Below are 13,890 nucleotides of genomic sequence, written 5' to 3'. Positions count from 1 at the left end.
ATTGCTCTGAAATTACAATTAAGGTGTACAAGAAAGGTCAGTCGCATTTTATTTATCAAAATGACTGAGATCATTTGGTTTGTGTCCGACACTGTTAAAGACTTTCTTTGATTCTGTGATGTCATCTGTGATCCTGTATGCTGTAACCTGCTGGGGAGGTGGACTGTTGAAGATAGGGCTGCACGATTAATCGTAAAAAAGATCACGATCTCGATTCAACCCTACACACGATCTTAATTCAGCTTTTCTACGATTCAGCCAATTATATTTTTAAGGTCAGGAGAGAAGCTTAAAGGCAGTCGCACAAGTCTTCACAGGAACATGAACACCTTCAAATGGCGTTAAAAGTGTCACATACTGTATTTATAAGGTATAAGTCACCCAGAAATGTAATTACTGTCTTTAGGTAATGATGTATTTGCAGCTGCAAAATCACACGTGAGCTGACCACAAGGTACTGAGAACGTGCGCGTGTGCACGCAGCACGCCAATGATGGCTACTTTAGTGAACAGAACCTGCATAGGCTGTGAATAACAAGTAATAAAGATGTAAATAGCGTTCAGTTTGTTGCACAGAGCGATCGTTTGAGAGCCGCACTGAAAGAATGATTTGCATGTGTGTGTTTTACCACAGTGACGGCAGCCATGAGCCGCACTAGGAAGTGAAAATTTAACTGGCCGAACAATTTAAATGATCATAACGCATTTTACAGTTATGATTACGACAAGCATTTGATATGTTTTTTCTTTCATAGCGAGCACATAGTGTTGTGCATGAAAATAGATGTTTAACACTATATAAGCTAGAGTAGCTATACTGACAATGTTGAATATAATGCAAGAAGAAATCTGACAAAGACAAATGTCTGATTTTACCAGTTAAAACAAATGGTCTAATAATGTTGTCAATAACAGATGACAAGCACATGTGTCAAACATAATAATTAAATTTTATAATTATGAATAGTTGTATTCTGATGTCATCATTTTACTGTAAATTAACAAACAGGACATATTGAAAGTCTGTTCAAGTCCACCATAATGACTATACAAAATTAAGCATTTTAAGCAACAGACCTACACATGGGCCTAATATTATTATTGTTGTTTTACCATATCGTCACTTTTGAATTATAAGGTTCTTTCTGATATTTTTGTCAAAATTGAGTTATTGACATTCTTATTAGATGACAACTTATTGTTTACATTAAAACTTTTTTCAAAAAAAAAAAAAAAAATGTTGCACACATACAGTTTCTTATATGGATTGCAAAAACTTTGAAGCTCAATATCTCAAATCATTCAGAACGCAGATAGAACGTCATAATTCCATGGTGACGATATGTTTGAGAAATAACAATAATAATAGCCGACTCATATTAACCTTTATTTTACATCTAAAGAATCGTGAGAAAGAATCATTATCTTGATTTTAGACAAAAAAAAAAAATCGTGATTCACATTTTAGCCAGAACCGTGCAGCCCTAGTTGGAGAAGATGAAAAAATAGCTGCAAGCAGCAATAACAGGGTCAAGCAATTCAGAGGCAGACTGACAGAGTCCAGAGGCCAAGAGCAGCAAGTTCGACAGAGAGCGCCAGATCAAGTGAAACAATGATATGGAAGAAAAACATAAGCATATGAATAATTTATTGATTTATGACTCGACCAGCAGGTGGCACTGTTACCAAATTTATGTGATGTGGTCAGTGTGAGGTGACAAGTTGGTGTGAGGTTTTTTTTTTTGATTGAAGGGATACCCTAGGATGTATATAATAAAAAACTGGATGAAGCCACACCCTCCAACAATAGCAAAGTGGATTGAAAAACTTGAACCCATATTTAGAATAGAATTATATAATATATAATAAATATACATCAATTGAAATTGGATATTTTTACACAAAGATGGGCACACGTTACTAAGTATCTGAACAAGACAACAGGACATAGTATTTCCAGCTATATCCTTTGAAATTGAAATTGTGCTTTTTTTTGTAATTTATTTTTATTTATTGCTAAGTGTTACTTTTTTTTGTTGTTTTTTAAATAACCACTGCTGTTACTGGGTGTTTTGTTTTGTAAAACGTCTTAATGTAATAAAATAAACTTTAAAAAAAAAAAAAAGAAGAAAAAAAAAAAAGAAATCCAAGACAAAAAAACGATGTCATAGGGTGCGTTTAAATTAACCTTTGATTGTAGCCCATTCGGTCCAAAAGTTATAAAGATAAACATAATTTAAACTTTAGACAAGTGGTGGCACTACAGAGTTTGAATTAGAGACTTTAGGTTTGCTGTTCATGTTGACACTGCTATCTATCATTGTGCCAAATATACAACTTTCCCAGATACGGTTATATGGGCTACCATTCAAATCCAGCAGAATAATAATAATAATAATAATAATAATAATAATAGGTGCCTTTGCTGCTTGGCCCCTAATAATAAGAATGCTAATGAAAACAATATGTGCCTTCGCAGCTTGGCCACTTAATAAGAACAGTAATGAAAACAAGGGGTGCCTTGGTAGCTTCGCTGCTTGGCCCTTAATAATAATGAGAACTGGAACAAAAACAATAGGTGCCATCTCACCTTTGGTGCTTGGCCTCTAATAAGAACAGAACAAAAACAATAGGTGCCACCACACCTTCGGTGCTTGGCCCCTAATAATAATAATAGTAATAATAAACGTAAACGATAAATAAGAATAAGAAACAATAAAAATAGGTGTCATCGCACCTCTTGGTGCTAATAATAAGCTTATAAAAAGAGCAGGTTCTGTTGTGAGGTGTGTACTACTCACTATAGAAAAGACAGCACATGATCGAATGATGGACAAATTTGTCAGTATGATGAACCACGATTGTCATCCCCTTTTTGATACAGTCCAAGCATGTGCAAGCTGTTTTAGCTCAAGATTAATTCAGCCCCGGTGTTACAGGGAACATTACAAGAAGTCATTTTTATGTAATTTTACTAGTATTATTGACTTTTTATTTGTGATTGATATATGTGATTGATTTATTAAATGGAGAGCTCTGCTGTGAAATGTGAATTTCCATTTGATATTAATAAAGTCTGAACAAACAAACTAAATAATTTTTTGGCATGCTTATTGATGCGAAATTGTGAATATAGGTTTATAATAATTTATTAAATTATTTCATTAATTATCTTTGAGTAGGCTAGTCTGATAAATTGTAGTTCATTTATTTTTAATGATGATTAAAACAACAACAAAATAATTTGATTCAAAATTTTAATTAAAACATTTAATAGGCTTACATTAATGCAAAACGAGCTAAATATCTTTTTTAAAAAGGTTTTCAAATTTGGCATAGGCCTCAGCTCTCTGCAATATCTCTGCTTATCGTAAATAAACTATGTGTCCCTACACTGATATGAATCAAATATAAAATATTTCACAATATAATCTATTTGTACTGAGAATATTGATTGAAAGGATCGTGTCAAACCTTTGCACAAACAGACATTGTAGCTCATACCAGTGTGGTGATGTTATTGTTGTTTTGGTGGTCCCAAACATTTAAAAGTTATAGATTTGGGTCGATTTACTGACATCAGTAACACCCAGAAAAATAACCCATTTAGTTGTTCGTTTTATTTCTTGATAAAAGATTTTTTAAAATAAACTATGTCTCCCACCATAGCCTTTAGATAGCCCTACTTAAATTGTGTTGATCTGATTAAATCTCTAAGAGGAGTTCACTTAAAATACCAGGCCAGGAGATGGCAAAAACTGCACTAAAATAACTAATTTCCAGCCTGGTTTCAGATTTTGCTTCAAGAGACTTTTTTCTAAGTATTGGCATGCTTTATGTGTGTGCCAAATTGTGTATGTGTAAAACGTAGCTCAAAGAATACTTCACCTAAAGTATATAGGTGGCGCTGTTGAGCTATTTTGCCACATCCAGGGCCCCATCATAAACCCAGTACAATAAGGCACAAGAAGTGTTTTGTGTGATTTGTTGCTATTTTCATACCAGCGCAAAAGTAATTTTCATGTGTTGCACCATGTTATTTACATAGCAAATTTGTTTGCCCTACTTTGTGGATTCACAGGCGTGGAAGTCTAAAGTAAAGGTGTGTAAAGGCGCATTGTTGGCGCGTTGATATTTTGAAGAACTGAAATAGGCTGTGCCATTGACCATCTTAAAGCAGGTCTAAAGTCCAGTGCAAAGTAGTTTACACATTGCTTAATACACAGAGAATGTACAGCAATACACAAATATCTTTACATATGAAAAAAAGGATTAAAATGTTACAAAAATTATAATTTTCTACATAGGTATAAAAACCACTACCTCCATGCCTTCTTCATGCCTTTTTTCATTTAATTCAAGACAATTTACATAGTATAATGTTATTATTATTAGCAGTATTTATTATATGCATATTTATATTTGTTTAAATAAAAACAAATTAAGATTTGTCCACCTGTCAGGTTCTGGAGACATATGCATCACCATATGGACATAAGAATAGGACGTGTGTTTGGATATAACTCAGTTTTTTGACCACACGTTGTTATTATTGTTCATTTATTAGTTTGCTGGAAATTAGAGCTGAATTTAAAAATAGTTTTGAAACAAACTAAATTAAATATGTAGACTAATAGATGTCTTCAGTGGAGTCTGAACAACACTGTTTCCTTATCCACGAAAGGAGTAAAGCATAAAAGTAAATAGAAAGAGAAAGTAAAAAGGCAGAATGGAGGAGGCTAATTCTTTTTCCTCACACAGATGGTCTGTTTAACTGATTTCTCGATAGTTAAGCCTTCAGTTTTAGACCGTGTGTGTCGCTTACAAAGTCTGCCATTTAAATAGCAAATAAGCCATGGCACGACACAACTTACTCTTAAAGGGAAGACCATGTGCCAGAACACGGAGCGTAATTTTTCTGTCTTTAAAATAGCAAAAGTGAATTTGAACATGACCCCGTTGGAGCAAGTGTTTACAAGTGTTGAAAGTGAAGGGGCTCCAGATGAAAACTTAGTTTTGTGTTTACTTTATGATTAAAGTTGTTGCACCTCCACTGCCTCTTGCCTCAGAATGAGCGAGTTTTAGCAACTTGTACATTAAGGTAGCGTTCAGAAAAATATAACACCAGCAAATAAACTCTACACTGAGGAACATAAAAACTTCACGGCCAGCTAGCGTTTCGGAAGTGTTATTGCAGAGCTACACAAACAGCATGCAGAGGTATAAATGTACTTAAATATATTTTATGTGCGAAGCATTTGTGCGTTGCATGCAGATGTTGTTCAAATTATGCCAATCCCATGGCACTTTACTATTCTTATTCCTACCTCCCATGTAGGTGTCGCTCTGCTATTGGCTAGAGCACAGCAGTACGGTGTAAACCCATAGACTGTAAAACTGAGCCTCAGGTCAGAGCAGAGAGTGATAATATCAGGATTAGAGGAAATAGGGGAAAATGACAGCATGAAGAACTTGTGCCAAAAAAGATAACCGCACGTCTGGAATATATGCATTTTTTTACTTTAAGTGAGATGTCATAAATGGATGTTTGAATTGAGATCTCAATATTTGAATGATTATTGTGCAGCTAACGTAAACCTGCATCGATTTTTTAATGCAGGCTAATCAAATAGTGACATAAAAAAACGTTAATAACTCAAAAAAATATTTAGGTGCCACCACAACTTATTTTGTCATCATTCTATTTTGTGGGGAAGCCAAAATGCTTTCATACATTTGAATGATGCGGGAGGCAATCTACAAGTAGATCTACAAGTAAAAAAAAATCCAGTTATTAATCCAAGGGTCCGATCTGTGGGACCCTTGGTTTAAAATGACCAAACTCTTAGTGAGATCCATCTTGTGAAACAATGTGAATATACAGAAGTGAATATTTCATCTAAAACTTAATACAATGGAAAGAGAATTCAATACCTCCCGCAAGTTCAGTTGAGGAAAACGTTCCTGTTGAGTCTGTAGTTTTGAAGGCAAGTATGCCATTAGTTTTTTCATCAGATGTGGTAGCTGTGGTGGAAGAGGAAATGGAGATGGTTTCTTCACCGTCTGGTTCTTCTTCCACTTGTCCATTATCTGTTTCCCAACTATCACTCTCATCTTCCCATTCTTCAGATGAGGCACCACTACTGCTTCCTTCCGCAGAGTCATAATATGTTTCTTCAATTTCAGACTCAACATTATACAAGTGCTGGGAGAGAAAGTACAAATGACTGTTAGTTCCAGAATGTATATGTAGATGTGTTCATATGCACCACAAAGATCTATCAAGTTAAAATCTTATCCCGTAGAGAATGGTGCATACCTGTGGCAAGACAATTGTCTTTGAATTATCAGCCCAAACAACTTCCACTTTACTGCTTAAATCCACCCTGCAGACTTGGCCAACAGATCTCTATGCAAACAGTCAAGATAGCAGTCAAGTTGACAGAAATTGCAAATAACAAGAATTACCAACTAATTTTGTCACTTTGAAAAATTGCAGTAGTGTACTGTACACATTTATTTAGTTTCACTGTCAGAAGTATCAAAATAGCAAACTATAACATTTCAATTTTTAGGGACCAAGAACAACAGCATGGTACCTATAAAGAGCTCAGTACAGACCGGAGCTCAAACAAAGCTTGTCCACTTTTTGTGACAAATAGCCACAGTACAAACAAGAACAGGATCTTCTGCATGTCCTCCATGGTTTACTGAGCTGTTTCCATGTAGCATTTAAAAATGTGTGGAAAAGAAAGTATGGGTTCTCTCTTTTTGCATGTGCTTGGCACATGTCCAAAAGTAAAATAATGAAGTTGAGCATGCAAAAGAAGAGCATGCAAAAGACAATATTTGTACAACCTGTATGGCTTTCATCTTCGAATAAGAATTCCAATTTCTATTGTGCACCATGCCTACCAAAAGTACTATAGACAGTGGAAACATACTGTACTGTACCATATTGCTCAGTGGAAATTAAGCATTAATAAAAATGTAAAGTTAATGTACAGAACTTTTAAACTACAAAGAATTATAAACTACAAAATGAGGGTCATCTGATATTTAATGGACATTGGCAATGTGGTAAACATGTTTCTCTACATAATTCTCTTTGAAAATCTATTTTTTGTACCTCAGTTCCACAGTCCTCTGTGCCAGAGTTGCCAATCCTTATGATAATATCCGTTGTACGAAAATGGAAATCTGGATGATCAGCAATGTCATAAACACTAACATCATCCTCCTCCCCAATCACCTATAAGTCCAAAATAAATCTGTTAAACAATTTGAAAACAGACAATAAAATTGTAAAATTTTAGAAGGATTCACATTTAAAAAATTAATTTAAAGTGTGTCCAGATAAAAATTGTTGTCTGATTACATTAAAAATAGGGCATTCCACAATAATATGTTAAAAGTTTGGTTTCTTTTGCAATATTAACATCTTGGTGGTTCTTCTCCTTTAAGTAAATGTTCAAGTGTGAGTCTTGTGTGTCCTGTGTGCCATCTTCTATAAACAATCTCATTGTGTCTTGAGGTAAAAAATAAATTAGATTTTCTTCCTATTTCTGGCTAAATTTAAAAAAGTTTATTTTCTGAGCACTGATCCCATTCTGTTTGCCATTTGTTTAGAATATAACCTTTTATTAGTGGCTTTAGATCTGAAGGTGGGATTTTGCACTCCTTTAGCTTTCCTGTAAGGGCTGTTTTGGCGGCTTGCTCATTTCCTATTAATCCAGCATGTCCTGGGATCCAGCAGAAAACTATATTATAAAACTTTCTCTGTAGTTCATTTACTTTGATAAAAATGTCAATAATAATGGGATGCTCCAGTTTAAAAGAACTAAATGTCTGTAGACAGGATTTGGAGTCTGAAAAAATAATAAAATTGTGTCCTTCAGCATTTTCTAGGTCAGCGGTTTTCAAACTGGGGGCCGCAACCCCCTGGGGAGCCGCCAGATGGGGGGCCGCAAAGAAATTCTTGGGCCCACCTGAATTAATTTTGTGTCTTGCGTCATTCTGAAGGTTAATGTATTTCTTTATTATAATTTGACCTCAAAAGTACCGCAAATATTAATTCAACTCAATTCAATTCACCTTTATTTGTATAGCGCTTATACAATGTAGATTGTGTCAAAGCAGCTTCACATAAAAGGTCATAGTAAATAGGAACAGTGTAGTTCAGTTTTTAGTGTTTAAATTCAGTTCAGTTTAGCTCAGTTCAGTGTGGTTTAAAAATCACTACTTAGAGTCCAAACACTGAAGAGCAAATCCAACGATGCGCAGCTCTACAGATCCCGAACCATGCAAGCCAGTGGCGACAGCGGAGAGGGAAAAAAAACTTCACTAATTGGCGAAAGAGAAAAAAAAAAGCCTTGAGAGAAACCAGACTCAGTTGGGCACGACCATTTTAATTCCATTAAGCTTTATACTTGTGTCTTTTAAATGCAGTTGACACTTTCGCATGCAGGAAAAAGAAGCGCCGCGCCACGCCGCTATGCACAGGGACTTTTATTAAATAAGCGCTTCCGGCCGGGATTTTTGCCACTCGTCTGCTGCACCTGACGGCGTTTACCTTTCACTAAGCTTAAACAACTAAATGAATGCTCAGGTCTATTTAACTGACTATATTTCAGTTAAAATACATGACCAATAAGAACATTATCTGTGGCTGAAAACACTTCCCTGTATATGGCTTGCGCTGCTAAGCAACCGATCAGCTGGGCACTGCGGAGTGTGCGATACTCTGCCCAAGCTTCATTCATAGGAAACGAATAGCATTTTAAAGACACGGCACAACATTGCACCTCATCCACAGTGCGACAGGCTTTACACTTTGCATTGTACAAATATCAGACGGTCTTCTTTGCAGCATGGCAAACAAACATTTTAAAATTGTAAAGCAAAAAGTGCTGCAATAACAATGAACGTATCTGTCATCACATTCGCGAGTTCATGGAGTTTCACTCCTGATACAATGATGACAGCTGGATGAGCTCTGCAGATGACCTCTTACTCACATTGGTTAATAACTGGATGATTAAAAAAACTAAATTGTATACACCCTGAGTAAAACCACTATAGCCTATGAAAATATAATGTATCTGTTTGTGTTATATTATAGGGCTAATGAATTATTAAATATTAAAATTTATTAGTGCTTTGTATTTAATGGAGCTTAACATATCTGCTCAAACTTTAATACACTGAATATAAAGGCATTTTTTTCAAAATATTAATCCACTTTTTCCCACATTTTTTTAGTGTAACTAATTTAAATGCAATGTTCAGTATTATTATTACTATAACAAGTTGAACATTTTAAAGTCAGCAAAGCTGCTAAAATTCTGCAAAGTAAAACTTGTGGCTCTTTGAACTTGAATACCCCATTCTAGAATGCATTTAGGAAATTATTTTTTATCAGTGTAAGTCAGGATTGTCAACCTGAGTAAATTATAATGTGCAGAAAAAAAAAAAAAAAAACTTCAACACACTGAACCACTACAGCCAGTTATAAGGGTAAATACAGAAATGCCTAGCTGTGCATAGGCATTAAAAAAAAAGTATAAAACCTGGCATTAAAAAACTGTGTAAACGAGATGACTCGTACACAAAATATAGCTTGATGGTTTTTATTTTTTGGGGGTCCCCAAAAGAATTCGCCCTACACAAGGGTGCCCTCGGCTGAAAGAGTTTGAAAACCCCTGTTCTAGGTGTGCCAAAGCTAAAAAGAGAGCCTTTGATTCCGCTGTAAAAATTGAGCTTTGATCTGGAATGCGAATGCTGTAGTGTGACTGACCCATTACTACTGCTGCAAAAACATGACTGTCCTTTTTTGATCCATCTGTGTATATTGGTTTATGGGTAGGATACAGATTTTTTTTTTACACCAAATGGTCGAATATAGCTGGGTCTTGCCTCATACACATCCAGATATTGAGGTTGGAAGATTGGTTTAAAAGCTGGGTTGTGTTGATTAGTCTTTATTTTCAATGCATACTGGAGAGACAATTACAAGCATCTAATATGAAGAGGTGGTTCATTTGCTTCAGTGTATAGGCTTTGAGCAGGTGAAGTTCTGAAAGCTCCAAGGGCTAGTCTAAGGCCTTGGTGGTGTACAGGATCTAGCATTTGTAAATAAGATTTTCTGGCAGAGCTGTAAACTATACTCCCATAGTCCAGTCATGAGCGCACCAAAAGTCTATACAGCCTCATTTAAACAGTAGAATCTGCTCCCCATTTTGTTTTAGCAAGAACTTTAATTAGATCCAAGTTCTTCAAGCATTTGTTTTTAGAGCTTTTATATGTGGAATGAAGGTCATTTTGTTATCAAAAAGGAGTCCAGGAATTTTGTTTCTTTGTTTCAAGGAATCTTGATGGGCTCTTCATCCAAAAAGAGTTCTGGATCATGATGTCGTAAAAGACAGAAATGTACACATACAGTTTTGGTTTTAGAAAATTTGAAACCATTTTCTGTAGACCAATTACTCAGTTTGTTGATGTATAACTGTAGCCGTGTTTCAATTTATGTTCGTGTTTTTCCCTCCTTGGCATATACAAATGTCATCCACATAAAGACTGCCCATCATGTTCTTCCAATGACTTCTGTGACGCTATTAATTAATCATAAAAAGAGTCACTGAAAGGATGCTGCCTTGAGGAACTCCTTGCTGGTGTACTTGAAGGTCTGAAAATAGTGGTTCCTACTTGAACTCGAAAAGATCGATTTGATAAAAACTTTGAAATGAAGATGGGTAAATTTCCCCTGAATCCCATTTTATACAAATCTTTAAGAATCCCGTATTTCCAGGTAGTGTCATATGCTTTTTCTAGGTCAAAAAATACAGCTACAACAGCTCCTTTTTGATGAATCCATTTCGTATGTAAGACTCCAGATTGATGAGATAATCTACTGTACACCTTCTATTTCTGAACCCACATTGGAAATCACTCAAGCTTCCAGACAAGTCGGTTATTTACCATCCTCTCCATAGTTTTACATACACAGCTTGTTTTGCTATACGTCTGTAATTTTTGGGATCTTTATGTTCCTTCCCAGATTTTGGTACAGGAATAATGGTGGCTTCTTGCCATGATGGTGGGATATTTCCCGATTTCCTAATTTCATTGAAAATTTCCAGGAGGAAAAAACTCAATTGGGGAAGAAGTTTTAGAAACTGGTAATGTATTTTATCTGGTCCAACTGTTGTGTCATGGCAACACTTTAGAGAGTTTAAAAGTTCCACCATAGAAAAAGGTTTACTGTAGATCTCTGTGTTTTGAGAAATTGAATTTAATTTAATTGTTTCTTGGTGAGTTCTGTTTTTTGAAAATTTGGCTGAAAGTTTTCTGTAGAGGAGTTCCTTGCAAAGGTTTTTGCAAGTATATTGGTTATGTTATATTTACTAGTCAGCAGAATGCTGTGATCATGGATGTGTTTTACTTGTGATCCCCTCTTCCTTTCATTTTCCAAATTGCATCCCATATTTTTTTGATGGTGTATTTATTGTCAAGCCTGACACAAATTTATTCCAGCTCTGTCTCTTTGCTTCTCTTATTTATCTCCGTGCTTGTGCTCTGCAAATTTTAATCCTGATAAGGTTTTCAGATGTTGGATGTTTTTGAAAAGATCTTACTGCTTTTTTCTGTGCTTTAATAAGTTCTTTACATTGATCATCAAACCAAGGATTCTGTCTCTTGCTCTGTTGTGTTGATGTTTTTGGTACCGATTCATCAGCTATTTCAATATCTATAGCTAATAGCAATAGCTATATTCAATAATCAATTTTTCCATTTTCTTTCTGTTTTAACCAAGATGTTTTCCTCCCCACAAAGGATTGTGAGCATTAAAATCTCCCATGAGAATAAATGGAGGGGGGATTTGTTCCATCAGATTTTCCAAATCTTGAGGTGATACAGTAGCTTCTGGGGATATATAAATGGAACACAATGTAAAAGTTACACGGACTGCCACTACTTGTAGGTTTGTATTTATTTCAACATTACTATGAATAACATCATGTCTTAGAAATATTGATGTTCCACCACAGGGACGTTGAAGATTTGGACCATATGCATTTATGCATGTAAATGTTTCAGAGATATATTGCTCTCTGGAGCAAGATGGGTCTCTTGGAGACAGAAAGCCAAGGGATTATCACTTGATTTTCTGGATTTCTTTTTCTTTAATCCAGGTAGGACAGTCTTTGGATAAGCTTGGATGTTCTCCTGCACAGCTGCTGCACTTTGGTGATTTTTTACATTGCTCACCATGTTTTTCCTCTCCACAGTTTACACAACTATGCCTGTTTTTGCAACCAGTCAATCCATGTCCAAACTTTTGGCAGTTGAAACACCTGAGTGGATTAGGTGTAAAAATGTTAACATTGACACTCAAGTATCCAATTCGAATCTTTTCTGGAAGTAGAGGTCTACTGAAAGTTAAGATATATGTTCATGTTTTTATGAGATGATCTTCTCTCCTGATTGTGATTCTTTTAACATGTATTACATTTTGAGGCATTAACTCTATAATAATATCCGTCTCTTCCATGTCTTCTAGTTCTCTGGTACGGATTGCTCCTTTGCTATGATTTAAAGTTGGATGGTGAAAAGTTTTCATAGCAACACCAGCAAGCACATTTGCACGTAGTAGGTTTTCTGCTTGGATCTTTTTGGAGTATTCAACAAGAATTTGTCCAGATCTTAGTTTTTTAACATCTTTGACTGTTCCTGCAATCCCAGAGATGCCTTTCTAAATAGCAAAAGGAGACAGTTTAGAGAGTGGCATTTCAGATTGTAGAGATTCTAGAAGTATAAATCTCTGCCAGTTTTCACTTTTGGGGAGTAGACTGATGCCATTTCCAAAGTTACAATCCAAGTCCTGATCCGATAATTTTATTTTTGGGTTTTGTTTATTTGTTATTTTAGTATGATTTCAGATTCATCACTCTTACTCCTCACCCACCTTGGAGCCCAACAAGAGAATGCACAGAGCTGCGGATCTCCACCAGGTATACATCAAGGATATAAGAATGATATACTCAAGCAGGCATTTTTAAAAATATGCATTACTCAATTGACCCTTAGCCAAAGCCTTCTAGAAGTTTGCTATATGTTCAAAAATGTTCAATAATCCAGGGCATTTCTTGACTAGCCGATTGATTAGATCGGGCCCTTCCAACCTCCCGTCTAAGTGAAATAGGAGCTAAAGTACTGTGCTGGATCTGCAATAGTCGCAACAGTTACATTCCTCAAATACCAGGCTCTCTTTTTCCACTGACACAGGTCACAACTCACGGCTGAAACAAGTTGCCCCATTTGTCGCCTCTTACGATCAGCAAGGAGGTGCTGGGGACCTATTCTACCCCGGGTCCCCACAGAGGCAATCATAAACGTATCTTAATCCTAAAATCAATCATACCTCAACATTGTCACCTGCAGCATTGAGTTTAACCCACTTGACGGCACAGGTTCTGGCTTTATGATCACCTGACTGAATCACCCCGTAGATGGCTGGATCTTGAAGAACCTGGGCTGGAGGAGCCACAAAAAGCATACTTTTTTATATCAAGTGAACAAAAAGCAAGATCTTATAACATGATGTGTGTAAAATACATGGTAAACAATTCAATTGTTAAAAAAAAGTGTATAATAAAAAAAAACAAGCAAATCAACAATCAAACTGAAAAAAGCAAGATCTTATTACATGATGTATGTAAAATACATAGTAAACAATTCAATTGTAAAAGAGTATATAATAAAAAAACAAGCAAATCAACAATTAAACTGAAAATTGATACAATTGTGTTATAAAAAGAACTTACGCCGCTTGTCTACAACATAATCTCCAGGGCAGAACTCATGGTTGTCAAGGTGCTGGATAGGGATTAA

General features: G+C 35.6%; 1 protein-coding gene across 1 annotated transcript in view; it reads right to left on the bottom strand.

The window, feature by feature from the left end:
* Positions 1–13,890, bottom strand: part of LOC130230661 ((E3-independent) E2 ubiquitin-conjugating enzyme UBE2O) — a 40,378-nt gene that overhangs the window by 24,436 nt on the left and 2,052 nt on the right. Inside the window, exons 3-7 of the mRNA XM_056459789.1 lie at positions 13,824–13,890; positions 13,421–13,533; positions 7,130–7,252; positions 6,320–6,409; positions 5,935–6,205 (exon numbers count right to left, since the gene is read on the bottom strand). The exon at positions 13,824–13,890 is cut by the window's right edge and continues 88 nt beyond it. Of these exons, the coding sequence (XP_056315764.1) occupies positions 5,935–6,205; positions 6,320–6,409; positions 7,130–7,252; positions 13,421–13,533; positions 13,824–13,890 (664 nt within the window). The remainder of the gene's footprint in view (positions 1–5,934; positions 6,206–6,319; positions 6,410–7,129; positions 7,253–13,420; positions 13,534–13,823) is intronic.

Source organism: Danio aesculapii, chromosome 6 (assembly GCF_903798145.1).
Source record: "Danio aesculapii chromosome 6, fDanAes4.1, whole genome shotgun sequence".
In the NCBI taxonomy this organism is placed as follows: domain Eukaryota; kingdom Metazoa; phylum Chordata; class Actinopteri; order Cypriniformes; family Danionidae; genus Danio; species Danio aesculapii.
Note: the sequence above shows the minus strand (reverse complement) of the source record. Positions and strands in the feature narration are given on the sequence as shown.